Source organism: Chlorocebus sabaeus, chromosome 6, assembly GCF_047675955.1.
Source record: "Chlorocebus sabaeus isolate Y175 chromosome 6, mChlSab1.0.hap1, whole genome shotgun sequence".
NCBI classification, from domain to species: domain Eukaryota; kingdom Metazoa; phylum Chordata; class Mammalia; order Primates; family Cercopithecidae; genus Chlorocebus; species Chlorocebus sabaeus.
Window position 1 is genome coordinate 23,042,764 of NC_132909.1, and position 27,628 is coordinate 23,070,391.

Genomic DNA, 27,628 nt, shown 5'->3' on the forward strand with positions numbered 1-27,628 from the left:
GACTACCTCAAGAAAAAAAAGAAAGAAAGAAAGAAAGAAAGAAAGGGACTTCCCAAGGTCATGTATCAGGGCAGGGAAGAGCTGGGGGCCCAGCTGGCTGCTCCCCTGCTGAGCTGGGAGACCACCTAGGTCTGACTTCTCCCATCTTCCCAGCCTAAGCCAGGCCCTGGGGTCATGGAGGCTGGGGAGGCACCAAGGAACACGCCTGGCATGTGCTGACAGGGGATTTTATGCTCCGGCCCAGCTGGCTGGGAGGAGCCTGCTGGGCAGAGGCTGGAGCTGGGGGCTCTGGAGGGCACCTGGGGGAGGTTGCACTGTGAGGATGAGCTCAAGTTGGGTCAGAAAGCAGGGCCGACTCTGCCAGTGCCTGCATCAGCCTCATTGCTGTCCTGGGCTCCTGGCCTGCTGGACTCTGGGCTGCAGGTCCTTCTTGAGAGGCCGTGAGTAGTGAGACAAGGAGCAGGGGTGAGGGGTGGCAGGAGAGAAGATAGAGACTGAGAGAGAGAGAGAGAGGACAATACAGAGACAAAAGGAGAGAGAATGCCTTAGACAAGGAGAGAAAGATGGAAAGATAAAGAGACAGGCTGGGGGCAGTGGCTCATGCCTGTAATCCCAACACTTAGGGAGGCCAAGGCGGGAGGATGGCTTGAGGGAAACAGTCTGAGATCAACCTGGCCAACATAGTGAGACCTTATCTCTAAAAAAAAAAAAAAGAAAAAAAATTATTTTAAAGGGACAGAGAAAGAGACTCAGAGATTGAGACTGAGAGCAAGACAGAGATAGAGAGACACTGACAGGAAGAGAGGAAAACAGAGAAAGAGAGGAAAGTAATGGAAAGAGAGATAAAAAGAAAAGCAGATGGCAGAGACACAGAGAGAGGGACCCAGAGAGAGCCAGACAGACGCAGGTGGCTGGCTGCGGGCACTGTGGGGGTAACAGTAGGGGGACCTGTGATGGCCCTGGGGACGATGCTCAAGGCTCCTCTCCTGCTCCTGGGGCTGCTGACTGAAGGTGAGTGGGATCCCAGCCTTGTACCCAGCGCCAAGTGGCCCCCATTTCCCACTTACCTTCCCTAGACAAACCCTCTGCCCTTTCCTTGCACCCTGCTGTGTCCCCAGGCCTGGCGCAGTTGGTGATTCCTGCCTCCGTCCCCCGGGGCTTCTGGGCCCTGCCTGAAAACCTGACGGTGGTGGAGGGGGCCTCGGTGGAGCTACGGTGTGGGGTCAGCACCCCTGGCAGTGCGGTGCAATGGGCCAAAGATGGGCTGCTCCTGGGCCCCGACCCCAGGATCCCAGGCTTCCCGAGGTACCGCCTGGAAGGGGACCCTGCTAGAGGTAAGGGATCAGAGCCTGAGACCCTCAGCCACCAGCCGAAGCTGCAACCCTGACCTCCGGCTCCCCCTGCAGGTGAATTCCACCTGCACATGGAGGACTGTGACCTCAGCGATGACGCGGAGTATGAGTGCCAGGTCGGCCGCTCCGAGATGGGGCCCGAGCTCGTGTCTCCCAGAGTGATCCTCTCCGTCCTGGGTATGGGTGACAGACCCCCAGGACCCACGAGTCTGGGCTTCAAGCCCTCCCTTACCCCAGGACCCAAGAGTCCAAGCCCCCAGCCTCTCCTCTCCCAGACCCTCGGTACCGAGCTCCAGTCTTCAAATCCTTCTCAGTGCTGGAAGCTTACTCCAGACCCTTCTCCCCAGTTCCTCCCAAGATGCTCTACTTGACCCCGGAGGCAGGCACCATGGTCACCTGGGTAGCTGGGCAAGAGTACGTGGTCAGCTGTTTGTCTGGGGACGCGAAGCCAGCACCTGACATCACCATTCTCCTGAGTGAGTGAGGGTGAACTGGGGGGCAGGGGGCAGCATGAAGCCTCTGGAGTGGGAAGGGTGCGTGTTCCTGCCCAGTGCACTCCTAAGGGCCCCAGAAAAGATGTCATCCCTGGGACGGGGACCCAGGAGAAGGTGTGGGGAGATGCTGAGGCCAGTGTGGGACCCAGTGGATGGGAGGGCACATTGAGGAGGCGGCATCCAGCGCGAGGCTGAGGACCGGATAGAGATATGGGCAGTAGCGCTGGTGCAGACATGAGAAGCTGAGGGATGGGGTGCATGGTACAGCCCAGCAAGGAGTTGAGAGGAGTGGGGAGGCCCAGGACCCAGCACTGAAGACTGCAGCCTTCAGGCAGTCCAGAAAGTCGGGAGGGGATGCGGCTGTGCCCCAGGCCCTTTTCCTCTAGAACCAGGAGGGAGGGGGCATCACATCCACCCTGAGGACTTCCAGGCCATGCTCCCCAGAATCTATCTTGCGGGGAGCCCAGAACCCCTCTAGCCCTCTTGTTGCCCCAAGGTGGACAGACAATATCCGACATCTCTGCAAACGTGAACGAGGGCTCCCAGCAGAAGCTCTTCACTGTGGAGGCCACAGCCAGGTGTGGAAACTGAAAAAACCCCCCAACCATGACCCCTAATTTTCCCCATGGGAACCACAGACCCCCGGGATGCAAGCATGAAGCTTGGGCTACGTATGAACACCTGCGACCCAATGCTTCTTCACGGGGAACTCTCAAAGCTGACTCTCAAAGCTTCTTCACGGGAAACGGGTGGTGGCTCGTGCCTGTAATCCCAACACTTTGGGAGGCTGAGGTGGGTGGATCACCTGAGGTCAGGAGTTCAAGATCAACTGGGTCAACATGGTGAAACCCTGTTTTCACTAAAAATACAAAAATTAGCCTGGCGTGGTGGCGCATGCCTGTACTCCCAGCTCGTCGGGGGCTGAGGCAGGAGAATCGTTTGAACCCAAGAAATGGAAGTTGCAGTGAGCTGAGATCGCACCACTGCACTCCAGCCTGGGCGACAGAGCCAAATTCTGTCTCAAAAGACAAACAAATAAACAAAAAAACTTCATGGGAACCTCAGTTCCAGAGTCCCAGGCACTAAAGTTTTGATCAGTTGTGGGTCTCTCTAGGCTCCAGTTGTCGCTGCTCACTCCCAAAATCTCTCCCACGGAACCCCGGATCCCAGAGGAGCTCGCCATGGGGACTTAGACCAGGTGTGGGGACCAGAGGTGGCATCCCCACCTCTTCTCCCTGACTCCCCAAATTTTGGATGATGACTCTGACTCCAGAACCGTGAATTCTCATCCCAGGGTGACACCCCAGAGCTCGGATAATGGGCAGTTGCTGGTCTGTGAGGCGTTGAGCCCAGCACTGGAGGCCCCCATCAAGGCCTCATTCACCGTGAATGTTCTGTGTAAGTGGAGAACTGGGACAACTAGGGTGCTGAGGATGGGGAGCAGGCACTGGGGGGTGTAGGGGAATCACAGGGATTATGGAAATTCAGGCACTCAGAGAAACATGGGGGTTCAAAAGCAGGTTGTGGGGCCTGGAAAGAGTGGATGGGCTACTCCAGGCCCATTGAGTGACTGATGTCCCCCAGTCCCTCCAGGACCCCCTGTCATCGAGTGGCCAGGCTTGGATGAGGGGCACGTGCGGGCAGGACAGAGCTTGGAGCTGCCATGCGTGGCCCAAGGGGGGAATCCCTTAGCCACACTGCAGTGGCTGAAGGTGAGAGCAGACGCGGGCATGGGAACTGTGGGGAGAGCGGGGGCCGGGAGCTGGCCCTGAGCTGGCCCAGGCCTGTCCCTGTCTCCAGAATGGCCAGCCGGTGTCCACAGCGTGGGGCACAGAGCACACCCAGGCCGTGGCCCACAGTGTGCTGGTGATGACCGTGAGGCCAGAAGACCATGGAGCGCGGCTCAGCTGTGAGGCCCATAACAGTGTGTCTGCAGGGACCCAGGAGCGCAGCATCACACTGCAGGTCACCTGTGAGTCCTGGTGCCAGCTGCCCACCTGTCGGTCTGGGCCTCACAGAACCATCTATGTGTGCCCCCAAATTATGCCTACTGGATGCCGAAGATCTCAGCATCTGTCTCCAGTCCTGTTGTTCTGTCTGGGCTGGTCTGTGAGAAATTCAGCCCAGCTTAGTGTCTTCCCTCTCTGTCCCTGCAGTTCCCCCTAGTGCCATTACTATCCTGGGATCTGCATCCCAGGTTGAGAACAAGAATGTGACACTCTCCTGTGTCAGCAAGTCCAGTCGCCCACGGGTCCTGCTACGATGGTGGCTGGGCTGGCGGCAGCTGCTGCCCATGGAGGAGACGATCATGGATGTGAGGCGGGGGCCAGGCTCCTGGGTCTGAGCATGGGGGGTGCTGAGGGCATGACCCGTGGATTGGGAAGGGGAGGGTCCAGCAGCCTGGGGGCTTTCTCCTTGAGGACCATGGGTCCAACAGAGCGGGAGGTAGAGATGGCTCATGTGTCCCTGCTGGGGACTGGGATGGACTCAGGCCTCTAGCACGATGGATGGGGTGCTGCAGTCCCCACATCTGAAGCTCACTCCCTGCCAGGGACTGCATGGTGGTTACATCTCCATGTCCAACCTGACATTCCTGGCGCGGCGGGAGGACAACGGTCTGACCCTCACGTGTGAGGCCTTCAGTGAAGCCTTCACCAAGGAGACCTTCAAGAAGTCGCTCACCCTGAACGTAAAATGTGAGTGTCTGCCCTTGCCCAGCAATGCCCCCAAGCCTCAGGACCCAGCCCAGAGAAAAAGTCACTCTTCCTGCGTCTCCTCTCAGATCCCGCCCAGAAACTGTGGATTGAGGGTGCCCCAGAGGGGCAGAAGCTCCGGGCTGGGACCCGGGTGAGGCTGGTGTGTTTGGCCATCGGGGGCAACCCAGAGCCCTCCCTCACATGGTACAAGGTTGGTGCCGCGCCAGGGCTATGGGGGTGGCCAGGAATGTGGGGGAAGGACCAGGCCCCCTTTTCTCCTTCAGAATCTTGGGCAATCTTGGAAAAAGATTAAATTTCTTGAAAAGTACTAGAGATTCTGAGGTTTGGCAGGGAATCAGGAAAGACACAAATGCCATGAGAATTAAATGGAATCCTAGGAAAATTCTGGGGAAACAGTGAGAATTCTAGGATAAAAATTGGAATTCTGAATCAAGATTAGGTATTCTAGAGAAAAGGTAATTTCATTAAAATTATGGAAAATTCTAGTGAAAAATCTCAGAATTCAGGTGAAACGTCAGGAATTTTAGGGAAAGACTTGAATCCTGGAAAAAAAGAAAAAGAGAAAGAAAATTTGGAGAAAAGCTAGTAATTCCACAGACTATCGAAAATTCATTAGTATTAAATCGAATTCTTGGGATTTGGAGGTAAGAAAATGAAATTTCATTAAAATGAAAGAGAAGCCTAATTCTAGGAAAATCCTGGGAGGTTGGGGAGCTAGTTGAAAATTTTGCGGGGAAGACTAGGAATTATAGAAATGACAATGGAATTTCATTTTAATAGGATGGAATTCTGGGGAAGTGCTGAGAATCTGGGCAATATAAAGGAATCTGTTAAAAGACTGGGATTATAAGATATAATATCGGGAAAGATTTCAGAATCTATGGAAAGTTTAATTTGTGCAGCAGCAACAATTAAAAAAAAAGAAAGTAATCTATGGAAAGACACTGGAATTAAGGAAAATTTCAAAGGAAATCTTTGGGGACAGTGGGAATTTTAAGAAAAGGAACTGAGGCATTTTGGGAAAGGCCTGGGAATTTCAAGGGAGTTTCCTGCACGTGGTGTTGGGTAAACAGAGCAGAAATAGATTTTGAGGAGTGCGCCGAGGGCCTGCAGGTGGCTGCAGAGGCAGAGCAGGGGTTGGGTGTGGTACAGAAGGCGGATTCAGATCCCCAAAACTGCCGTGCACAGGGACCCAGGGAGGAGGGAGAGACTCCAGGGCGGGGGTCACTCAGTTCCACTCCCCACTGCTTTGCCCTAGCGGGGTGGCGCTGATGGGGGTGTTTCTCCGTATCACCAAAAGGCTTTGTCTGGGCTGGCGGCACCAACCCAGTGGGCAGGGTGTGGGAGTGGGGGTTGGTGGAAGCTGCAGGGCTGCCTGCGGCCCCCAGTCACTCCCGGCCCATAGGACTCGCGCACCGTGACTGAGTCACGGCTGCCACAGGAGCCGCGGCGCATGCAGCTCGGCAACGTGGAGAAATCTGGGAGCACCTTCTCCCGAGAGCTGGTGCTGGTCACAGGGCCGTCGGACAACCAGGCCAAGTTCACGTGCAAGGCAGGCCAGCTCAGCGCGTCCACACAGCTGGCGGTGCAGTGTGAGGGCGCGCACGGCTGAGGCCCGGGGGCGGACTCGGCGGGGGCAGGACGGGGTGGGGGACAGAGCCAGGTGGGGCAGGGACTCAGCGAACCCTAGACTCAGGGGGTGCGGGCGGGGGCGGGGTGGGGGACCCGAGACAGGACGGAGCCTGGGGTGCAGGCGGGATGGACGCAGACCAGGCCGCCCCTAACCTCTGAGTCTTGCTCCTCCAACACCCTCTCCCAGTTCCCCCAACTAACGTGACGATCCTGGCCAACGCATCCACACTGCGCCCAGGGGACGCCTTAAACTTGACATGCATCAGCATTAGCAGCAACCCACCGGTCAACTTGTCCTGGGACAAGGAAGGCCAGAGGTGGGAGTGCGAGGGACCCCGCCCCTCTCTGGCCTCGCCCCCTCCACGCGTGTCCCGCCCCCGCCTAGCCCCTCTCCAGCCTCTGGCTCTGCTCGCAGCCCTGGCCTCACCCCGGGTCCACAGGCTGGAGGGCTTGGCCGCCCCGCCCCGGAGAGCCCCATTCAGAGGCTCCGCCGCGGCCAGGAGCGTCCTTCTGCAAGTGTCATCCCGCGATCACGGCCAACGCGTGACCTGCCGCGCCCACAGCGCCGAGCTCCGCGAAACCGTGAGCTCCTTCTATCGCCTCAACGTGCTGTGTATGTGCCCCGGCCTGAAAGGTCCTCTTGATGCCTTCCTGATCCTAACCTACTCCTTGTGTCTTTCCCCGCCTTTTTTTTTTTTTTTTTTTTTTTTTTGACGGAGTCTGACTCTGTCACCCAGGCTGGAGTGCAGTGGCGCGATCTCGGCTCACTGCAAGCTCCGCCTCCTTCACGCCATTCTCCTGCCTCAGCCTCCCGAGTAGCTGGGACTGCAGTCGCCTGCCACCATGCCCGGCTAATTTTATTTTTGTAGTTTTGGTAGAGACGGGGTTTCACCGTGTTTGCCAAGATGGTCTCCATCTCCTGACCTGGTGATCCCCCGCCTTGGCCTCCAAAAGTGCTGGGATTACAGGTGTGAGCCACCATGCCCGGCCTCTTTCCTTCCTTCCTTCCTTCCTTCCTTCCTTCCTTCCTTCCTTCCTTCCTTCCTTCCTTCCTTCCTTCCTTCCTTCCTCTCTCTTTCTCTCTCTCTCTCTTTCTTTTTTTGATGGAGTCTCCCTCTGTCACTCGGGCTGCAATGCAGTGGCACAATCATAGCTCACTGCAGCCTCCAACTTCTGAGCTCAAGTGATCCTACCTCAGCCTCCTGAGTAGCTGAAACTACAGGTGTGCACTACCACTTTTGGCTAGTTCATTTTAATTTTTTTGTAGCAACAGGGCCTCACTATGTTGCCCAGGCTGGTCTTGAACCCCTGGGCTCAAGCAATCCTCTTGCCTTGGCCTCCCAAAGTGCTGGGATTACAGGTGCATCCCACTACACTAGGCTGATTTTTTGTACTTTTAATTTTAAATAGAGATGGTATCTCTCTAAGTTGCCCAGGCTGATCTTGAACACCTTGACTCAAGTGATCCTCCTGCCTTGGCCTCCCAAAGTTCTGGGAGTATAGGCGTGAGCCACTGAGCCTGGCCTGGGTCTTTGCTTTGACACTATCACTCTATGATTAACCCCATCCTGAAACTTGAAACTCCCTACCTTCATCCTGACCAGTGGTCCTGGGCCAAATCCTATCCTTTCCACTCCCATATTGCCTTTGTCCTCTCTCCTAACCCCGATCCCTATCATGACCCCTCTTTCCATCCTTCAACCTGATGCTGGCTTCTACTCTTTTCCTAAACTGTATTCTAATTTCTATCCCGAACTTTACCCCTGAATTCAGTTCTGAACTTGTTACCTTGTCCACAACCTTAAACCCTGTCGTGATCCCCCAATTTTAACCCTTGAACCTGTGCCTGATCTCCAATCTGTCCTTGACCCTGACCTTGACAACAATTTTGACTCCCTGCGGCTCCCCCTCTGAAGACCGTCCAGAGTTCCTGGGGGAGCAAGTGCTGGTGGTGACCGCGGTGGAGCAGGGCGAGGCGTTGCTGCCCGTGTCCGTGTCCGCTAACCCCGCCCCCGAGGCCTTCAACTGGACCTTCCGCGGCTATCGCCTCAGTCCAGGTGAGGGAAGTGGGCATGGGGAGGGGTCCCGGAAATGGGAGGGCCTGCCAGGTCCTTTATTCTGGCCTTCCCCAGCGGGCGGCCCCCGGCATCGCATCCTGTCCAGCGGGGCTCTGCATCTGTGGAATGTGACCCGCGCGGATGACGGCCTCTATCAGCTGCACTGCCAGAACTCCGAGGGCACCGCGGAAGCGCTGCTGCGGTTGGACGTGCACTGTGAGTCCCGCCCACCATGGAAACCACACCCACCCAAGGAACTTTGCCCAGTGTGGAGTCTCCTCATTGTGGGAGCTCCGCCCACCCGGGGATAGCCACCCATCCTGGAACCCTCCCGCTCTGGCTCTGGAAGTCCCCGCCGCGGTGTAACCACGCCCACTGCGGAACCCCTTCCACTAGAGAGACCCAGTGTGGAATCTCTGCCCAGAGAGGGGGCCCACCTAGACACGGAAGCTGCTCCCGTCAGGAATGGGAACCCATTGTAGAAGGCCCCCCGCCCGCACAATTCTGGAAGCCCACCCAACCCACTCTAATTATCACAGAGGCATAGTGGAGGGTGGAGACAACCTCGCTAACCTTGAGAACTCTCCTCCAACTCTATCGTGTTAAGGGCAGATTGTGTCCACATCTCTAACTTTCCTGGAACCCCTAAGACATCCCTCCCACCTGGGGCCCTCTCCTAGGGAGACCTGTCTGGTCCCAAGTGCCTTCCCCAAGCCTCTGCCTTCCACCAGATGCTCCCACCATCCGTGTCCTCCAGGACCCCACTGAGGTGAACGTCGGGGGTTCTGTGGATATAGTCTGCACTGTTGATGCCAATCCCATCCTCCCAGGCATGTTCAGCTGGGAGAGACTGGTGAGGACCCAGCCTTTGGTGAATGGAGGTGGGGTCAAAGGGTTGTGGTTTCTTGACTGTGAGTTCCTTGGGAGTGGGGACCACGTACATCTGTATGATCCTGTATAACTATATACTCTTCAGGGCATGCTCCCAGAACGAATAACTGTTGGTGGCAAAATGAACGGATGGATGAATGGTAGACAGTCAGGCGAGTGGGTGGGTAGATGGATAGATGGGTGGATAGGTAGGTAAGTGGATGAACAGGTGGATGAATGAGTGAGTGGATGGAGGAACAGATGGACAAGTGAAAGGATGGATAAATGGGTGAGTGGATGGGTGAGAAGATGATTGAAGGAGAAAAATCAGTGGATAGATAGAGGGTAGATGGATGATGGATACACCAGCAGAGGAAAGATATCTATGGAAGGATGATGGATGAATTGACGGATAGATGGGTGGAAAGATCAATGGAGAGATGAATAAATAGGTAGCTGGGTAAATGTCTGAACAGATGCATGTATTTATGGGTGTGCAAGCATGAGTGAATAGTTGTGTGAATGGGTGGAGAGCTACAAAGGTGGATACATGGGTGCAGAGAAAGAAGACAAATGGGTGGAGGAATGAGTGAGTAAACCGATGAGTGGATGGAAAGATAAATGGATGAATGGATAGATAAGCAGATGGATAAATGAATGGATGGATGGATAGATGGTTCCAAGCATAAGTGGTTGGGTGAATGGATGGGTAGGTGGTTGCCTGGATTGGTGGATGAAAAGATGGATTGGGTAAATGGATAGATGGATGACAGAAGAATTATTTTTTTTTTTCTTCAGTACCTCTGTGGAGAGTGATTGTGTCTAGGAGAATGAGGCTACAAAAGGGACAGTTTGGGCAGTGATGGATCTGGGGCTAGACTGGGAGGCCAATTCTTGACTCGGGCCTCCAGGGAGAAGATGAGGAGGACCAGAGCCTGGATGACATGGAGAAGATATCCAAGGGACCCACGGGGCGCCTGCGGATTCACCAGGCCAAACTGGCCCAGGCTGGTGCTTACCAGTGCATCGTGGACAACGGGGTGGCGCCTTCAGCACGAGGACTGGTCCGTCTTGTTGTCAGATGTGGGTATCACCCAAACACCTGACTTTAAGACCTGCCACTGAACCCACAGCCCTCATGTCTCCCACATAGCTCATGTTGACCTCCCATCCCCTCCCAGTTGCCCCCCAGGTGGAGCACCCCACTCCCCTAACTAAGGTGGCTGCAGCTGGAGACAGCACCAGTTCTGCCACCCTCCACTGCCGTGCCCGAGGTGTCCCCAACATCGTTTTCACTTGGACCAAAAATGGGGTCCCTCTGGATCTCCAAGATCCCAGGTGAGCCCAGGCCCAGCCAGGCAGCACTCCAGCCCCAGATCTGGACCTCCAGCCCCATTTCCCCTCCCCGAGTCCCTGCAGAGAAGGGTGCAGAGAAAGAAGATGAATGTGTGGAGGAATGAGTGAGTGAATGGATGAGTGGATGAAAAGATTAATGGATGAATGGATAGACAGGCAGATGGTTAAATGAATGGATGTCTGTATAGATGATTCCAAGCATAAGTGGCTGGGTGAATGAAAGGGTGAGTGGTGCCCTACCTTCTCTCTAGGTACACAGAGCACACATACCACCAGGGTGGTGTCCACAGCAGCCTCCTGACCATTGCCAATGTGTCTGCAGCCCAGGATTACGCCCTCTTCACATGCACAGCCACCAACCCCCTAGGCTCGGACCAAACCAACATTCAACTCGTCAGCATCAGTATGGAGGGGCTGTGAGGGTGTTGGGGAGGGGGTGCTCCTTGGATCCATTCTCACATCCCTGATCGGCCCCGGGCTGCCCACGTTTCTGAAACCTGAGAATGTGTGTATGTGTGAGGCTGGAGTTTTTGCCTGCCCTGAAAATCCTAGTGGAGACTGGATCTTCAGGGAGACCCACAACAAAGGCAAAAGAAAAAGAAAAGAAAAGACAAAAAGATGGAGATAGGGTACTTATTAGCTCAAGTAACTGAAAAATGGATTTTCAGGAATTTCTGGAGCTAGGTTCAGCTGTCATCAGCAACTCTCCATTCTTTGTTGTTGTTGAAACAGAGCTTTACTCTTGTCACCCAGGCTGGAGTGCAGTGGCGCAATCTTGGCTCACTGCAACCTCCGCCTCCTGGATTCAAGTGATTCTCTCACCTCAGCCTACCAAGTAGCTGAGATTACAGGTGCCCGCCACCACACCCAGCTAATTTTTGTATTTCTAGTAAAGACGGGGTTTCGCCATGTTGGCCAGGCTGGTCTCCTGACTTCAGGTGATGTGCCTGCCTCAGCCTCCCAAAGTGGTGGGATTACAGGTGTGAGTCATCACACCCAGCCCTCTCCATTGTTATGTCTGCATGCCTTTGTGTTGGCTTTATTCTAACGGCCCTCACAGCGGTCTGTTAGAATTCCCAGAGGAAACAGAATTCTTTCTCTTCCTAACAGTGGTATGAAAATACTAGGATTAGCCAGGTGTGGTGGCTCACGCCTGTAATCCCAGCACTTTGGGAGTCTGAGGTGGGTAGATCACAAGGTCAGGAGTTTCAGACCAGCCTGACCAGTATGGTGAAACCCCGTATCTACTAAAAAAAAAAAAATAGCTGGGCGTGGTGGCGCGCACTCCCGAGTAATCCCAGTTACTCGGGAGGCTGAGGTAGGAGAATTGTTGAACCTAGGAGGTGGAGGTTACAGTGAGCTGAGATTGGGCCACTGCACTCCAGCCTGGGTGACAGAGCAAGACTCCATCTCAAAGAAGAAGAAAAGAAACCTAACCAAGCCAGGCGCGGTGGCTCATGCCTGTAATCCCAGCACTTTGGGAGGCCAAGGCGGGTGGATCACCTGAGGTCAGGAGTTTGAGACAAGCCTGGCCAACATGGTGAAACCTCGTCTTTACTAAAAATACAAAAAATTAGCTGGGCATGGTGGCGGGCACCTGTAATCCAGCTACTTGGGAGACTGAGGCAGGAGAATTGCTTGAACCCAGGAGGCAGAGTTTGCAGTGAGCCAAGATTGCACCACTACACTCCAGCCTGGGCAATAAGAGTAAAACTCTATCTAAAAAAAAAGACAGAAAAAAGAAAGAAACCTAATCTTTATTTTCCATAGAAGCAACCATTTGGTCTTGAATTTTTTTTGCTGTTTCTTTTGGTTTTGTTTTCACTCACTTCTTTTTAAAATTATTTTTAATTGTAATGTTTAATTTGAGACAGGGTCTTGCTATATTGCCCAGGCTGGTCTCGAACTTCTGGGCTCAAGCAATCCTCCATCCTTGGTCTCACAAAGTACTGGGATTTTAGGAACAGTTTGGTGTTTGCCAGAGGAGTGTTCACAGTGACCTTATAGAACATGACTATACCGTGAACAATGAGAAGCGATTGTATATTTAAAATCATTCCTAGGGAAAACTTGGACAGAATCTTCTGGGATTCTTTTGTATCCTCTGACTGCTTTCCCATCTTTCTCCCCATAGGCCGCCCTGACCCTCCATCAGGATTAAAGGTTGTGAGTCTGACCCCACACTCTGTGGAGCTAGAGTGGAAGCCTGGCTTTGATGGGGGCCTGCCACAGAGGTTTTGCATCAGGTGGGTCCTTGTCGAGGCAGGAAGGAAGGGGAGGCAGCCAATGGGCTGGGGCACTTCCCTGAACTTACTATCCCCGCTATCCTGCAGGTATGAGGCCCTGGGGACTCCAGGGTTCCACTATGTGGATGTCCTACCACCCCAGGCCACCACCTTCACACTGACTGGTCTGCAGCCTTCTACACGATACAAGATCTGGCTGCTGGCCAGCAATGCCTTGGGAGACAGTGGACTGGCTGACAAGGGGACCCAGCTTCCCATCACTACCCCAGGTGGGAAGGAAGGCTTGGGCAGGTTGGAGTGTGCCTCAGAGGATGTGTAGGGTAGTACAGTGAAGTCAATACAATTCCCTTTTTATGATGAGTTACTGAGGCCTAGAGCTGTTAAGCAAATTGTCCAAGGTCACACAGCTAGTAAAAGATAAAGACAAGACTGAAACTCGGGCAGATGAACTTGAGACCAGCTGTTAACCACAACCCATACTGTCTGAATGTGATTAATGACCAAGGGAAATTAGAAAACAGTTCGAATTAAATGAAAATGAAAACATATAAAAATTTGAAGTTGCAGTTAAAGCAGTACTTAGAGGGAAATTTATAGCATTAAGTGCTTATTTTAGTTATTTATTTTATTTTATTTTAAAATTTATTTTATTTTTTTGAAACGGAGTTTCACTCTTGTTGCCCAGGCTGGAGTGCAGTGGTATGATGTTGGCTCACTGCAACCTTCATCTCCTGGGTTCAAGCGATTCTCTTGTCTCAGCCTTCCGAGTAACTGGGATTACAGGCATGTGCCACCATGCCTAGCTAATTTTGTATTTTTAATAGAGACGGGGTTTCACCATGTTGGTCAGGCTGGTCTCGAACTCCTGACCTCATGATCCACCCGCCTTGGCCTCCCAAAGTGCTAGAATTATAGGCCTGAGCCACCACGCCCGGCCTTATTTTTTATTTTTGAGATGGCGTCTCACTCTGTCACCCAGGCTGGAGTGCAGTGACACGATCTTGGCTCACTACAACCTCCGCCTCCCTGGCTCAAGCAATTCTCCTGCCTTAGCCTCCTAAGTAGCTGGGATTACAGGCATGTGCCACCACGCCTGGCTAATTTTAGTATTTTTAGTAGAGACGGGGTTTCACCATGTTGGCCAGGCTGGTCTTGAACTCCTGACCTCAGGTGATCCACCTGCCTTGGCCTCCCAAAGTGCTGAGATTACAGGCGTGAGCCACCATGCTTGGCCACTTTTTGTTTGTTTGTTTTTGTTTTGAGACACAGTTTTGTTCTTGTTGCCCAGGCTGGAGTGCAATGGTGCCATCTCAGCTCACTGCAACCTCCGCCTCCCAGGTTTGAGCAATTTTCCTGCCTCAGCCTCCCAAGTAGCTGGGATTACAGGCATGCGCCACCACGCCTGGCTAATTTTTTGTATTTTTAGTAGAGACGGGGTTTCACCATGTTGGCCAGGCCGGTCTCGAACTCCTGACCTCAGGTGATCCACCCGCCTTGGCCTTCCAACGTGTTGGGATTACAGGTGTGAGCCACCACACCTGGCCTAGTTTTTTTTTTGTTGTTGTTGTTGTTTTTGTTTTTTTTCTTGAGAATAACCTCGAATGCATATTCTAAGTTTTCATCTTAAGAAAGCGTGGCTTGGGGCCGGGCGCGGTGGCTCAAGCCTGTAATCCCAGCACTTTGGGAGGCCGAGATGGGCGGATCACGAGGTCAGGAGATCGAGACCATCCTGGCTAACACGGTGAAACCCCGTCTCTACTAAAAACACAAAAAACTAGCCGGGCGAAGTGGCGGGCGCCTGTAGTCCCCGCTACTCGGGAGGCTGAGGCAGGAGAATGGCGTAAACCCGGGAGGCGGAGTTTGCAGTGAGCTGAGATCCGGCCACTGCACTCCAGCCCGGGCAACAGAGCAAGACTCCGTCTCAAAAAAAAAAAAAAAAAAAAGAAAGCGTGGCTCACGCCTGTAATCCCAGCACTTTGGGAGGCCAAGGCAGGTGGATCACCTAAGGTTGGGAGTTCGAGACCAGCCTGACTAACAAGGAAAAGCCCTGTCTCTACTGAAAATACAAAATTAGCCAGGCATGGCGGCACATGCCTGTAATTCCAGTTACTTGGGAGGCTGAGGCAAAAGAATCGCTTGAACCTGGGAGGCGGAGGTTGCAGTGAGCGGAGATCATGCCATTGCACTCCAGCCTGGGCAACAAGAGCAAAACTCCATCTCAAAAAACAAAGAAAAAAGAAAGAAAGAAAGAAACTAATAAAAGAACAAATTAAACCCAAAGTAAAAGGAAAGAAGAAAATAATAATGGTAAGAGCGGAAATGAATGAATTAGAAAACAGAAAAACAATTGAGAAAATCAATGAAACCAGACGCTGGTTATTTGAAAAAAAAATCAGTGACATTTATAAAGCTGATTAAGACAAAAAAAGAGAGATGATACAAGTTACCAATAACAGGAATGGAAGAAGGGATGTTACCACAGACTCCACAGACATTAAGAGGATAATTAGGGAATATTATGAATGACTTTATTCCAATAAATTCAGCAAGTCGGATGAGAAGGACAAATTCCTTGAATATGATGAATATGTTACAATTCTGATAGGTACAGTATTGTAATGGTTAATCCTTACAGAGCCTGGTTCAGAGAAGCTTGGGTTCAAATCCCCTCTCTACTACCTCCTAGTTGTGTGACCGTAGGCAAGTGTCTCAGTTTCTAAAAATATATAATATATAGCACAGATCTTTGTGGCTCAGTTTCTTTTTCTTTCTTTCTTCTGTTTTTTTTTTCCCTTTCTTTTCTTTTCTTTTTTTTTTTTTTTTTTTTTTTTTTTTTTTTTTTTGGTGCGATAGAATCTTGCTCTGTCACTCAGGCTGGAGTACAGTGGCATGATCTCCATTCACCGCAACCTCTGCCTCCCAGGTTCAAGTGATTCTCCTGCCTTAGCCTTCCAAGTAGCTGGGATTACAGGTGCCTGCCACCACACCTGGCTAATTTTTGTATTTTTGGTAGAGACGGGGTTTCACCATGTTGGCCAGGCTGGTCTCAAACTCCTTACCTCAGGTGATCCAACTGCCTCAGTCTCCCAAAGTGCTGGGATTACAGGCGTGAGCCACCACTCCCAGCTGCAAGCTTCTTCTTTCTGTTTTCCTCTTCCTGACAGCAGGCTTTTTCTCGATGTAAGAAAGGACACTTTCTCATTTCTACAATCTTCTCTCCTCTTTCCCCCACCCCATTCCTGTCTTCCCTTTGAACACTAAAACATAAAGTATGACACTTGCCTCCTTTGCTTTAGAACTTATACTTCTATTAAGGGATCGAGAGCCCAAAGCCTTTTTTGGTTAACTCAACAAATTGATAATTCAGGTGAAAAGGATCTTGCACACCGAAAGTGCTCATCAACAATTAATTTTTGGGCCAGGCATGGTGGTGCATGCCTGTAGTCCCAGCTAGTCAGGAGTCTGAGGCAGGAGGATAGCTTGAGCCTAGGAAGTCGAGGCTGCAGTGAGCTATGATCATGCCATTGCACTCCAGCCTGGGCCACAGAGTGAGACTCTGTCTCTTTAAAAAATAAAATAAAATAAAAAATAAAAAAATTGGCCAGGCACGGCGGCTCATGCCTGTAATTCCAGCACTCTGGAAGGCCGAGGTGGGTGAATCACAAGGTCAGGAGTTCGAGACCAGCCTGGCCAACATGGTGAAACCCCATTTCTACTAAAAAAGTTAGCCGGGTGTGGTGGCAGGCGCCTGTAGTCCGAGCTACTTGGGAGGCTGAGGCAGGAGAATTGCTTGAACCTGGGCAATGGAGGTTGCAGTGAGCCGAGATTGCGCCACTGCACTCCAGCCTGGGTGACAGAGCAAGACTCTGTCTCGGGAAAAAAAAAATTATCTGGGCGCTGTGGCTCAGGCCTGTAATCCCAGCACTTTGGGAGGCTGAGGCAGGCGGATGGAGTCTTGCTCTGTCAACCAGGTTGGAGTACAGTGGTACAATCTCAGCTCACCGATTTAGTGTTAAGTTGAAATCTCGATATCCACTCCCCAGGTCTGGACCAGCCTTCCGGAGAACCTGAAGACCAGCTGCCCACAGAGCCGCCTGCAGGCAAGTCCTCTGTCCCCTGATCCCTCCCGTCTCCCCAACGGATGGGACCTCCTTGTCTTTGACCCTACCTGCTCTGCTCATAGTCACAGCTGCTTAACAACTTAGTTCTGGCCGAGCTCAGTGGCTCACGCCTTTGGGAGGTCAAGGCATGTGATCACTTGAGCCCAGGAGTTGAGACCAGCCTGGGCAACATGGTGAGACTCCATCTTTGCAAAAATAAAAAATAGCTGGCTGTGGTGGCATGTGCCTGTAGTACCGACTACTCAGAAGGCTGAGGTGGGAGGATTATGTAAGCCCAGGAGTTGGAGGACGCAGTGAGCTATGACTGAGCCACTGCACTCCAGCCTTGGGAACAGTGGGAGACCCTATCTCAAAAAAAAAAAAAAAAGACTTAGTTCTCTCCCTGCAGACTTGCAGACCCCTTAGAGTTTCCTCTTTTTTCTTTCTTTCTTTTTTTTTTTCTTTTTTTCTTTTTTTTTTTTGAGACATAGTCTCGCTGTTGCCCAGGCTGTAGTGCAGTGGCAAAATCTTGGCTCACTGAAACCTCCATCTCCCAGGTTCAAGCGATTCTTTTGCCTCAGCCTCCCAAGTTGCTGGGATTACAGGCACCTGCCACCACACCTGGTTAATTGTTGTACTTTTTTAGTAGGAACAGGGTTTCGCCATGTTGACCAGGCTGGTCTCAAACTCGTGATCTCAAGTGATCTGCCTGTCTCAGCTTCCCAAAGTGCTGGGATTATAGGATTACAGGCATGGGCCGCAGCACCCGGCTTTTTTTATTTTTTATTTTATTTTATTTTATTTTTTTGAGACCGAGTCTCACTCTGTCGCCCAGGCTGGAGTGCAGTGGTGCGATCTTGGCTCACTGCAACCTCCACCTTCCGGTTTCTTCTCTTGCTTCAGCCTCCTGAGTAGCTGGGACTACAGGCGTGTGCCACCACAGCCAGCTAATTTTTTGTATTTTTAGTATAAATGGGGTTTCACTGTGTTAGCCAGATGGTCTCTAACTCCTGACCTCGTGATTCGCCCACCTCAGCCTCCCAAAGTGCTGGGATTACAAGGGTGAGCCACTGCATCTGGCCATTTTTTTTTCTTTGATCTTCCTCTTGCCTGGAGTGATAAATTTTTCTCTCTTCCAAATTTAGTTTAATTCTGAAAAAATTAGCTCACTCCATGTCCTGTAAGAAGCCTGCATCAGTTAGCATTTGCTGTATAACAAACCACCCCAAACATGGGTGCTTATAGCAACATTCTTTCTCATGATTCTAAGAGTCTGGCAGAACGGTGCTGGTCTGAGCTGGTTTAAGTAATCTCTGCAGTCAGCTGGCAGCTCCACTGGACTGGGTGGTCTAGGGTTGCCCCCTTCCCACACGTCTGATGGTCATCTGGCCTCTTGGTTGGAACAATGGAGATAACTGGGCATGTGTCTCTTCTTGACTTTTTCACATGAAGGTGGTCACAGGGGTCAAAAGCAGCAAGAGAGTACATTCCAATTTACTAGCTGATTCTGTCACAGTTGCTATTGTCTCATTGGACAAAGCAAGTCACATGGCTCAACATAGAGTCAGTGTGGAAAGGCCCTGCACTCAAGGATATGACTGCCAGGAGAGGATTGCAACCGTTTGGCAAACAATCCCCTTCAGAGCCTGAGAAAAAGGTTGCAAGTGACAGAAATACAGCTGTTTTGTCAACGCATAAAAGAATGGCTTGGCTGGGCACAGTGACTCATGCCTATAATCCTGGCACTTTGGGAGGCTAAGGCAGGTAGATCATTTGAACCCAGGCACTGGAGACAAACCTGGGCAACATGGTGAAACCCCATCTTTATAAAACAAAAACAAAAAATTAGCCAGGCATGGTGGTGCACACCTGTAGTCCCAGCTACTCAGGAGGCTGATGCGGGAGGATTTCTTGAGTCCAGGAGGTTGAGGCTTCAATGAGCTGAGATCACGTCACTGCACTCCAGCCTGGGCAACAGAGTGAGACCCTGTCTCAAGGGAAAAAAAAAAAGGCTTGGTACATGAGATAAAAACTTCCAAGTGTGGCCACTTTCAGGTGCTCAAAAATCTCACCAGTGATCCGTTTGTCGCTCTCTCTCAACTTTGCCTTCATCTGTGGTGGCTTCTTTCTGAGTTTCTTCAATCAGAGGGGCAGAGAAGCCCTCCCCAACCTCTGTCTTCTTGATAGCTAGTAGAATTGTCCTAAATGTTTTGTTTAAAACACACGTTGGGTCAAATGCTTGTGTCTAAACAATCACTGTGGAGAGAGGAACGGAGACTCTTATTGTTCAGGCCAGGCCGTGTGCCCACTATGGAGTCCTGCCTGAACCCAAGACTGAGAGTGGGGAGTGGCTGTTCTCCCCAGGGGAAAAAAGTGCTGTTAGTAGAAGATAGGGGAGATGGCCACCTAACAGATGCCTACTTAGAGGGATTCAGACTTGTCCTCAGGGACACAGCAGCCAAGTCAGCCTGATATTGACTGGGATGGAAGTTAGTGGAAAGAAGTCATTTGAGGCCGGGCGCGGTGGCTCCCGCCTGTAATCCCAGCACTTTGGGAGGCTGAGGTGGGCAGATCACTTGAGGCCAGGAGTTCAAGACCAGTCTGTCCAACATGGTGAAACCCTGTCTCTACTAAAAATAAAAAGCAAAACATTAGCTGTGGTGGCATGCGCCTGTAATCCCAGCTACTTGGGAGGCTGAGGGAGAAGAATCACTTGAACCTGGAGGTGGAGGTTGCAGTGAGCCGAGATTGTGCCACTGCACTCCACTCTGGGTGACAGAGTGAAACTCTTTTTTTTTTTTTTTTTTGAGACAGAGTCTCACTCTGTCACCTGGGCTGGAGTGCAGTGGTGTGATCTCGGCTCACTGCAACCTCCGCCTCCCTGGTTCAAGTGATTTTCCTGCCTCAGCCTCCTGAGTAGATGGGACTACAGATGCCTGCCACCACACCTGGCTAATTTTTTGTATTTTAGTAGAGACGGGGTTTCACCATGTTGGCCAGGCTGGTTTTGAACTCCTGACCTTGTAATCCACCTGCCTCGGCCTTCCAGAGTGCTGGGATTATAGATGTGAGCCACCACGCCCAGCTAACTCTATCTTAATTAAAAAATAAAATAAAATAAAGAAGTCCTTGAGATGGGATTTTTTTTTTTTTTTCCAGAGACAGGGTCTTGCTCTGCTGCCCAGCCTAGAGTGCAGTGGTGCTATCATAGCTCACTGGAGCCTTGACTTACTGGGCTCAAGCAATCCTCCTGCCTCAGTCATAGCTCACTGGAGCCTTGACTTACTGGGCTCAAGCAATCCTCCTGCCTCAGTCTCCTGAGTAGCTGGGACTATAGACATGCACCACCATGCTGCTAAACTTTTAAATTTTTTGTAAAGAAGTGGCCTTGCTATGTTGCCTAGGCTGGTCTTGAGCTCCTAGGCTCAAGTGATCCTCCCACCTTGACCTCCCAACGTGCTGGGATTACACGCATGTGCTGCAGCACCTGACCTTGAGATGGAATTTGAAAGGCAAACAGAAGTTTGCTTGAGAAGAAAGGACATTTGAGGACAAACACTTAGCTATTCCAAAGCTCTGAGGTGTGAATTTGCTTCATTGATTCCGGAAACAGCTAGTGGTTGGTTTGGTTTGTGTGGCTGGACAGTCCAGTACCAGGGTCTAAGTTCGGTGGACATGGCTGGAGGCGTTGGAAGAGGCTGGACCACAGAAAGTCTTCAGTGCCCAGCTAAGGAGCTGAAACTCCCTCCTGAGTCCGGAGTTCAGTTCTGAGTTTGCAGAGTTCAAGCAAAGGGAGGACATTTTGTTAATGACTTGACTTAAGAAGCCACCTGCCCTTGGGTGGCAGAAGGGTTGAGCACAGAGACCCCTCCTCATCTGTTTCTCTGACCCTGGGGGAGGGACTTGGTTCAGGAGTAGGCTTTCTCTGGGAGACCCACTCCTGGCCTATAGACTGTTGTCTGGGATTCACTGAGGGGTATCTTCCACCCCTAGGATCCTCAGGGCTGCCCCTGCTGCCTGTGCTGCTCGGTCTTGGGGGGCTTCTGCTCCTCTCCAACGCCTCCTGTGTCGGGGGCGTCCTCTGGCAGCGGAGACTCAGGCGTCTTGCTGAGGGTGAGGAGAGACCTTCCCTGAGGGGGTGGAGGCCTGAGGGTGATGGGGAACTTCCTGGGGCTGGGGGAGGGGCTTGTATGGGGTCACTGAGCCCTTTATTCCTGTTTCCTTCAGGCGTCTCAGGGAAGACAGAGGCAGAGTAAGTGGGGATATTTTTCTGTAAAGAAGGCTCTGAGGGAGGAGGTTTGGGGGAGATGGGTGGCGGGGGGCAGCACTCAACTGCCCTCCACACCTCCATCCTGGAAGGTCGGAGGACCGAGTCAGGAATGAATATGAGGAGAGCCAGTGGACGGGAGAGCAGGACACTCGGAGTTCCACGGTGAGTGGGGGTGGCCCTGGCGACCCCACAGTCAGGGCACCGACGGCGACTGAAACCCTGCCGTTAGCATCAGGTTGATCATTGCCCTTCCTGGGACCATGGGGTCAGAGGATGGAAAGGGCTTTGTCTGTTTTGCGTGCGGGGAACAGGTCAGCACAACAGAGGCAGAGCCGTATTACCGCTCCCTGAGGGACTTCAGCCCCCAGCTGCCCCCGACACAGGAGGAGGTGTCTTATTCCCGAGGTGAGTTAGGACCCCACTCAGAGGTACCCCCGACACCTGGACTGGGTGCCTTGATCGTGTCTCCCTTCCACTCCAACTCCAGGTTTCACAGGTGAAGATGAGGATATGGCCTTCCTTGGGCACTTGTATGATGAGGTAGAAAGAACGTACCCCCCGTCTGGAGCCTGGGGACCCCTCTACGATGAAGTGCAGATGGTGAGGAGCTTTGCATCAGCAGCCATCCTTCCTGGCTAGTGCTGGGAGCCTACCTCCTACTGCTTGTATTAGTTAGGGCCAGCTAGCTGCTGTAACAAAGAGGCCTGACCATGATCCAGTGGTTTAAAGAAGACAGTTGGCTGGGCATGATGGTTCATGCCTGTAATCTCAACACTTTGGGAGGTCAAGGCAGGAAGATCGCTTGAGCCCATGAGTTTGAGACAAGCCTGGGCAATATAGTGACTTGTCTCTACAAAAAATTTAAAAAATTAGCCAGGCATGGAGGTGTACACCTATAGTCCCAGCTACTCAGGAGGCTGAGCCAGGAGGATCCTTTGAGCTCAGGAGTTGGAGGCTGCAGTGAGCCATGATGGCACCACTGCACTCCAGTCTGGGCAACAGAGCAAGACCCTGTCTGTGAAAAAAAAGACGGCAGCCTATTTCTTTTTCACAGTCAGACACAAGCGGCCCTGCTCAAGTCATCCGAGTCTACATGAATGAGCCAGTTCACTGGGGGTTGAACCCATGAGAAAAGGTGAAAGAATGTGGAGAAGGCACAACCTTGCCTTGTGGCCCAGGCCCAGAAATGATGCACACCACTCTGCTCTCACTCCCCTGATGAGAATAGAGGCACACGGTCACACCTGATGGCAAAGGAGGCTGTAAAATATGGTCTAGCTTGGCAGTGATGTACCTTGCTGCAATTCTGCTGCTGTGGAAGGAAGTAGACATGAATTTTTTTAGATAATTAGCCGTATCTACTCCACTGATTAAAGGAAGAGAAGGAGAGAATTTGGGGGCCCATTTAACTGAAAAATCAAGGCATGCAATTATCATCAGGCCCAGCTGGGCCCAGAATTTTCCTCCCCAAAAATGCTATTACGGCTAGGCATGGTCACGGCTCACATCTCTAATCTCAGCAGGCTGAGGTAGGTGTATTGCTTGAGCCCAGGTGTTGGAGACCAGCCTGGGCAACATAATAAGACCCCATCTTGAGAAAAAAAAAAAAAAAGTTAAGCCGAGCATGGTGGCTCACACCTGTAATCCCAGCACTCTGGGAGGCTGAAGCGGGTGGATTACCTGAGGTCAAGAGTTAGAGACCAGTCTGGCTAACATGGTGAAACCTCGTTTCTACAAAACATGCAAAAATTATCCGGGTGTGGTGGCACACACTTGTAATCCCAGCTACTTGGGAGGCTGACGCAGGAGAATCGCTTGAACCTGGGAGGCGGAGGTTGCAGTGAGCGGAGATCATGCCACTGCATTCCAGCCTGGGCAACAGAGTAAGACTCTGTGTCAAAAAAAAAAAGTTTAAAAAACTAACTGGGCATAGTGGTGCATGCCTGTGGTCCCAGCTACTCAGGAGGCTGAGGTAGGAGGAACACCTGAGCCAGGGAAGTTGAGGCTGCCATGAGCTCTGATTGTGCCACTGCATTCCAGCCTGAGAGACCATGTTTCAAAAAAGAAAGGGAAAAAATTTTCCTAGAAAATCTAGATTTGTATCCTACGAGATTAGAAATCTTCAAAGAAAGAGAATGCCTGTTTTCCAGTGGCCCCAAATGCCCAATGCTGACACTTATTGGTCTAGTTTGGGTCACATTCTCATCGCTGAACACATCCCTGAGTCAGGGGATGGAATATGCTAGCAGGAGAGGCCTGGGTCAGTTCGCCATGGGATCAGGGAGTAGGGGCCAGCCCCACTCAGTTCACTGGGCTGAGAATGGGAGAGGGACAGAGACCTTGCAGGGAAGTGAGGATGGTGGTTGTACAGGCAAAAACAACAGACCGGCACTTTGACCACCAGCCAACCCCCACCCATTGCTGCACAGTTAGGGAGATGGGACAGGACCCCTGATTTCTTGTGTGGCCTTGGCTGATGCTCTGGCACCTCTGGTCCAAGGATTTCCTTCTGTCTCTGTGGACGACCTCCGATACAGGGCACTGTTATCAGATCCTAGCTCCTCACCAGCGTGGTGCAAAGCGCTGTCCATGGTGCTGGACCATATGCGCTCTCTAAAGCGCAGATGGAGGCTGCAGGCTTTTTCTGAAAAGGGCCAGATAGTAAACGCTTTGGGCTGTGTGAGACATACGGTCTTCTTCAAACTCTACACAAACTCTGCCACTGAAAAGTAAAAGCAGCCATAGACGATGCATAAATGAATGAGTGTGGCTATGTTCCTACAAAACTTTATTTTTGGACACTGTAATTTGAACTTCATGTAATTTTTCTGTGTCACAAATGTTATCTTTTTTCATTTTTCCCCAACAATTAAAAAATGAAAAACAGGGCCGGGCACGGTGGCTCATGCCTGTAATCCCAGCACTTTGGGAGGCCGAGGCGGGCAGATCACTTGAGACCAGGAGTTTCAGACCAACCTGACCAACATGGTGAAACCCCATCTCTACTAAAAATGCAAAAAGTTAACCAGGCGTGGTGGTGGGCACCTGTAGTCCCAGCTACTCGGGAGGCTGAGGCAGGAGAATTGCTTAAACCCAGGAGGCAGAAGTTGCAGTGAGCCAAGATTGTGCCACTGTACTCCAGCCTGGGCAACAGACCAAGACTCCGTCTCAAAAAAAAAAAAAAGAAAAAAAGAAAGAAAGAAAGAACGAAAAGAAAAGAAAAGAAAAAAAGAAAAATAAATAAAAACCATTCTTAGCTCTTGAGCAGTAAAAAAAAAAAGCAGGTGGCAGGCCATATTTGGAGCATGGGCCAATCTGCTCTAAAGTCTGCTGAACTAAAATAATCATTTTCTCCCAGCCCTAGAACAAAACACATCCCCAGTTAGGGCCACCTTTCATATTTTTGGTTTGTTTGTTTGTTTTCTTTTCTTTTATTTTTCTCTTCTATTATGATTAGGGAACTGTTTTGGAAATTCATAGGACAATAGAATCATAACTTACATTCCATAGTTGCCATAGCTGATAACGTGGACTTTTAAAGTTTTCACTTTTAAAAATTTTTTAAATTTATTTATTTTTGAGATGGAGGCTCGCTCTGTAACCCAGGCTGGAGTGCAGTAGCACAATCTCAGCTCACTGCAACCTCCGCCTCCCAGGTTCAAGCGATTCTCCTGCCTCAGCCTCCCAAGTAGCTGGGATTACAGGCATGCACCATCATGCCTGGCTAATTTTTGTATTCTTAGTAGAGATAGGGTTTTTCCCATTGCCCAGGCTGGTCTCGAACTCCTGACCTCAAGTGATCCACCTGCCTTGGCCTCCCAAAATGCTAGCATTACAGGCATGAGTCACCATGCTCAGCCTAAAGGTTTTATATTTCTGACATTTACATTATTTTTCTAACATGAAATCATTGGATATCTTGGGCTTGCTTCAAAATAATCCAGTTAGTGTGGGAGGGGAATAAGATAGAAATATAGGTAAATCAATTGGCCAAGGGTTGCTACTGGTTTTTTCTTTTTTCTCTTTTTGAGACAGTCTCACTCTATCAACCAGGCTGGAGTACAGTGGCATGATCATGGCTCACTGTAGCTTTGACCTCCTGGGCTCAAGCGATCCTCTTACCTCAGCCTCCTGAGTATCTAGGACTATAGACACTCACCACCACACCTAGCTAATTTTTTAAAAAATATTTTTTATAGGCTGGGTGCAGTGGCTCACACTTACAATCCCAGCACTTTGGGAGGCTGAGACGGGTGGATCAATTCAACTCAGGAGTTCAAGACCAGCCTGGGCAACAATGGAAGCCTCGTCTCTGGGAAAAAAAAAAAAAAATCAAAAATTAGCTGGGTGTGGGGGTGCGTGCCTGTAGTCCCAGCTACTTGGGAGGCTGAAGTAGGAGGATGGATTGAGCCCAGAAGGTGGAGGTTGCAGGGAGCAACCATTGCACTCCAGCCTGGGTGACAGAGCCGGACCCTGTCTAAGAAAAAAAAAATTATTTTTTGTACATACAGGATCTCACTATGTTGCCCAGGCTGGTCATGAACTCCTGGTCTCAAGAACTCCTCCTGCTTTGGCCTCCCAAAGTGCTGGAATTATAGGCATGAGCCACCGTGCCTGGCCTGATATTATTGAAGTTAGGCGATAAGCACATGGGGTTCATCATAGACGTTCATTATAACACACTCCTTTTTTGTATATTTTGGGGGTTTAGTAAAAGCTAAAACAGTTTTTTTCTGGGAAGTTAAGCAGGGGCGTGTATCCCCCAGATCTTCAATGAAGACCTACAGGGCATCTCTCCATGGTTCTAACTCCACTTTTTGCCTGTCAGAGCCCCTGGGACCTCCGCTGGCCTGAAGATGCATATCAGGATCCAAGAGGAATCTATGACCGGGTGGCGGGAGACTTGGACACTCTGGAACCTGATTCTCTGCCCTTTGAGCTGAGGGGACATCTGGTGTGAGCGCCCTCTCAACCCCCTTGTCCTGCACCTGCAGGAATTTACACTCCACTGGTCCCTCTCATTACAGCCTGGGCCGAGCTGGTTAGGTGAGCTCCATAAAACCCAAAGGGACTCGGCTTTGTCAGGAGAGGATGTGGAGGGGGTTGAGTGACAGAAGATGGTTCAGCTGGTACCAGACTAGAAACAAGGTGTATCCTGGGGTTGGCTTTAGAAACTAAACTTCTCCAAAAGGATAGGGCAGATTGTAAACGGCATCTCAAAAATGAAATGCTGCCAGGTGCGGTGGCTCACGCCTATAATCCCAGCACTTTGGAAGGCCGAGGCAGGTGGATCACCTGAGGTCAGGAGTTTGAGACCAGCCTGGCCAACATGGTGAAACTCCATTTCTACTAACAATATAAAAAATTAGCTAGGAATAGTGGTACATGCCTGTAGTCCCAGCTACTTGGGAGGCTGAGGCACGAGAATCGCTTGAACCCAGGAGGTGGAGGTTACAGTGAGCCAAGATCATACCACTGCACTCCAGCCTGGGTGACAGAGCAAGATTCTGTCTCAAAAAATAAAAATAAAATAAAAATAAAAAATAAAATGCTATTCTGAGGGTCCCTATGTGCTTCATGAAGTAAAGTTTTCAGAAGTGGGAAAAGACATATTAAAAACTCTGTTCATTTTGCATTCCATGACATCTAAAATAGCTAATAATAAGTAGAATTTATGAACCCATGTTGTATCCTACCTATTATTTTATTATTTCCCACAGTTATCTAACACAGGAGACATAAACTATGACATATGTAAACATAAGTTTGCTCTATAAGCATTAAAATAAACAGACAATCAAAAGAAGCTAGAGGAAAAGAATACATACTGTATGCTTTCATTTATAGAAATTCTAAAATAGGTTAAACTAATCTATGGTGGCAGAGAGCAGAGCAGAGGTTTCCTGGGGCCATGAGAGGAGGGTTGACTGCAAAAAGGCACGGGAGAACTTTCTGAGGTGATGGAAATGTTCTATATCACGATTGTGGTGGTGGTTGCACGGACGCACAGATTTGTCAAAACTCATGGAACTGTACACTTAAGATGGATGCATTTTTATTATACATAAATGCTGTCTCAATAAAAGTGATTTTAAAAACAGGCTTCATAATAGAAGCCCAGTAAGAGGATTCCTCCCTCCCTCCCTTCCTTTTCTTTTCTTTCCTGTCTCTCTCTCCCTTTCTGTCTCTCTCTCCCTCTTTCTGTCTCCCTCTCTCTCTCTCCCCCCTCTCTGTCTCTCTCTCTCTCTCTCTTTCCCCTTCCCTCCCCTCCCTTCTCTTCCCTCCCCTCCCCTTACTTTCTCTTCCCTTCCTTTCTTGTCTCGCTTTGTCACCCAGGAGTGCAATGGCATGATCTCAGCTCACTGCAACCACCACCTCCCGGGTTCAAGTAATTCTCTTGCCTCAGCCTCCCAAGTAGCTGGGATTGCAGGCGCCTGCCACCAGGCTCAGCTAGTTTTTTGTATTTTTAGTAGAGATGGGGTTTCACCAAGTTAGCCAGGCTGGCCTCAAACTCCAGGCCTTAAGTGATCCGCC

The 27,628-nt window shown here is 50.9% G+C and overlaps 1 protein-coding gene across 1 annotated transcript; it reads left to right on the top strand.

The window, feature by feature from the left end:
- The first annotated feature begins 211 nt into the window (after positions 1–211).
- Positions 212–27,613, top strand: NPHS1 (NPHS1 adhesion molecule, nephrin). Its single transcript, XM_007996435.3, has 29 exons — positions 212–1,011; positions 1,119–1,334; positions 1,407–1,529; positions 1,700–1,828; positions 2,343–2,424; positions 3,141–3,244; positions 3,431–3,558; positions 3,647–3,818; positions 4,003–4,160; positions 4,398–4,542; positions 4,629–4,753; positions 5,969–6,155; positions 6,383–6,512; positions 6,636–6,808; positions 8,112–8,252; positions 8,328–8,468; positions 8,984–9,105; positions 10,034–10,205; positions 10,304–10,460; positions 10,730–10,881; positions 12,613–12,724; positions 12,812–12,993; positions 16,768–16,824; positions 20,818–20,937; positions 21,052–21,076; positions 21,184–21,256; positions 21,406–21,499; positions 21,582–21,694; positions 25,923–27,613. The coding sequence occupies exons 1-29, from the start codon at positions 831–833 to the stop codon at positions 26,052–26,054; spliced, it is 3,846 nt and encodes a 1,281-aa protein (XP_007994626.3). The 5' UTR covers positions 212–830; the 3' UTR covers positions 26,055–27,613.
- Positions 27,614–27,628: the final 15 nt, after the last annotated feature.

Excerpts from the sequence above, each read along its gene's own strand:
- NPHS1 (XM_007996435.3), top strand. The coding sequence starts at position 831 with ATGGAAAGAGAGATAAAAAGAAAAGCAGATGGCAGAGACACAGAGAGA. Across the intron at positions 3,559-3,646 it reads CCACACTGCAGTGGCTGAAG|AATGGCCAGCCGGTGTCCAC; the intron begins GTGAGAGCAGAC and ends CCCTGTCTCCAG. Across the intron at positions 9,106-10,033 it reads TGTTCAGCTGGGAGAGACTG|GGAGAAGATGAGGAGGACCA; the intron begins GTGAGGACCCAG and ends TCGGGCCTCCAG.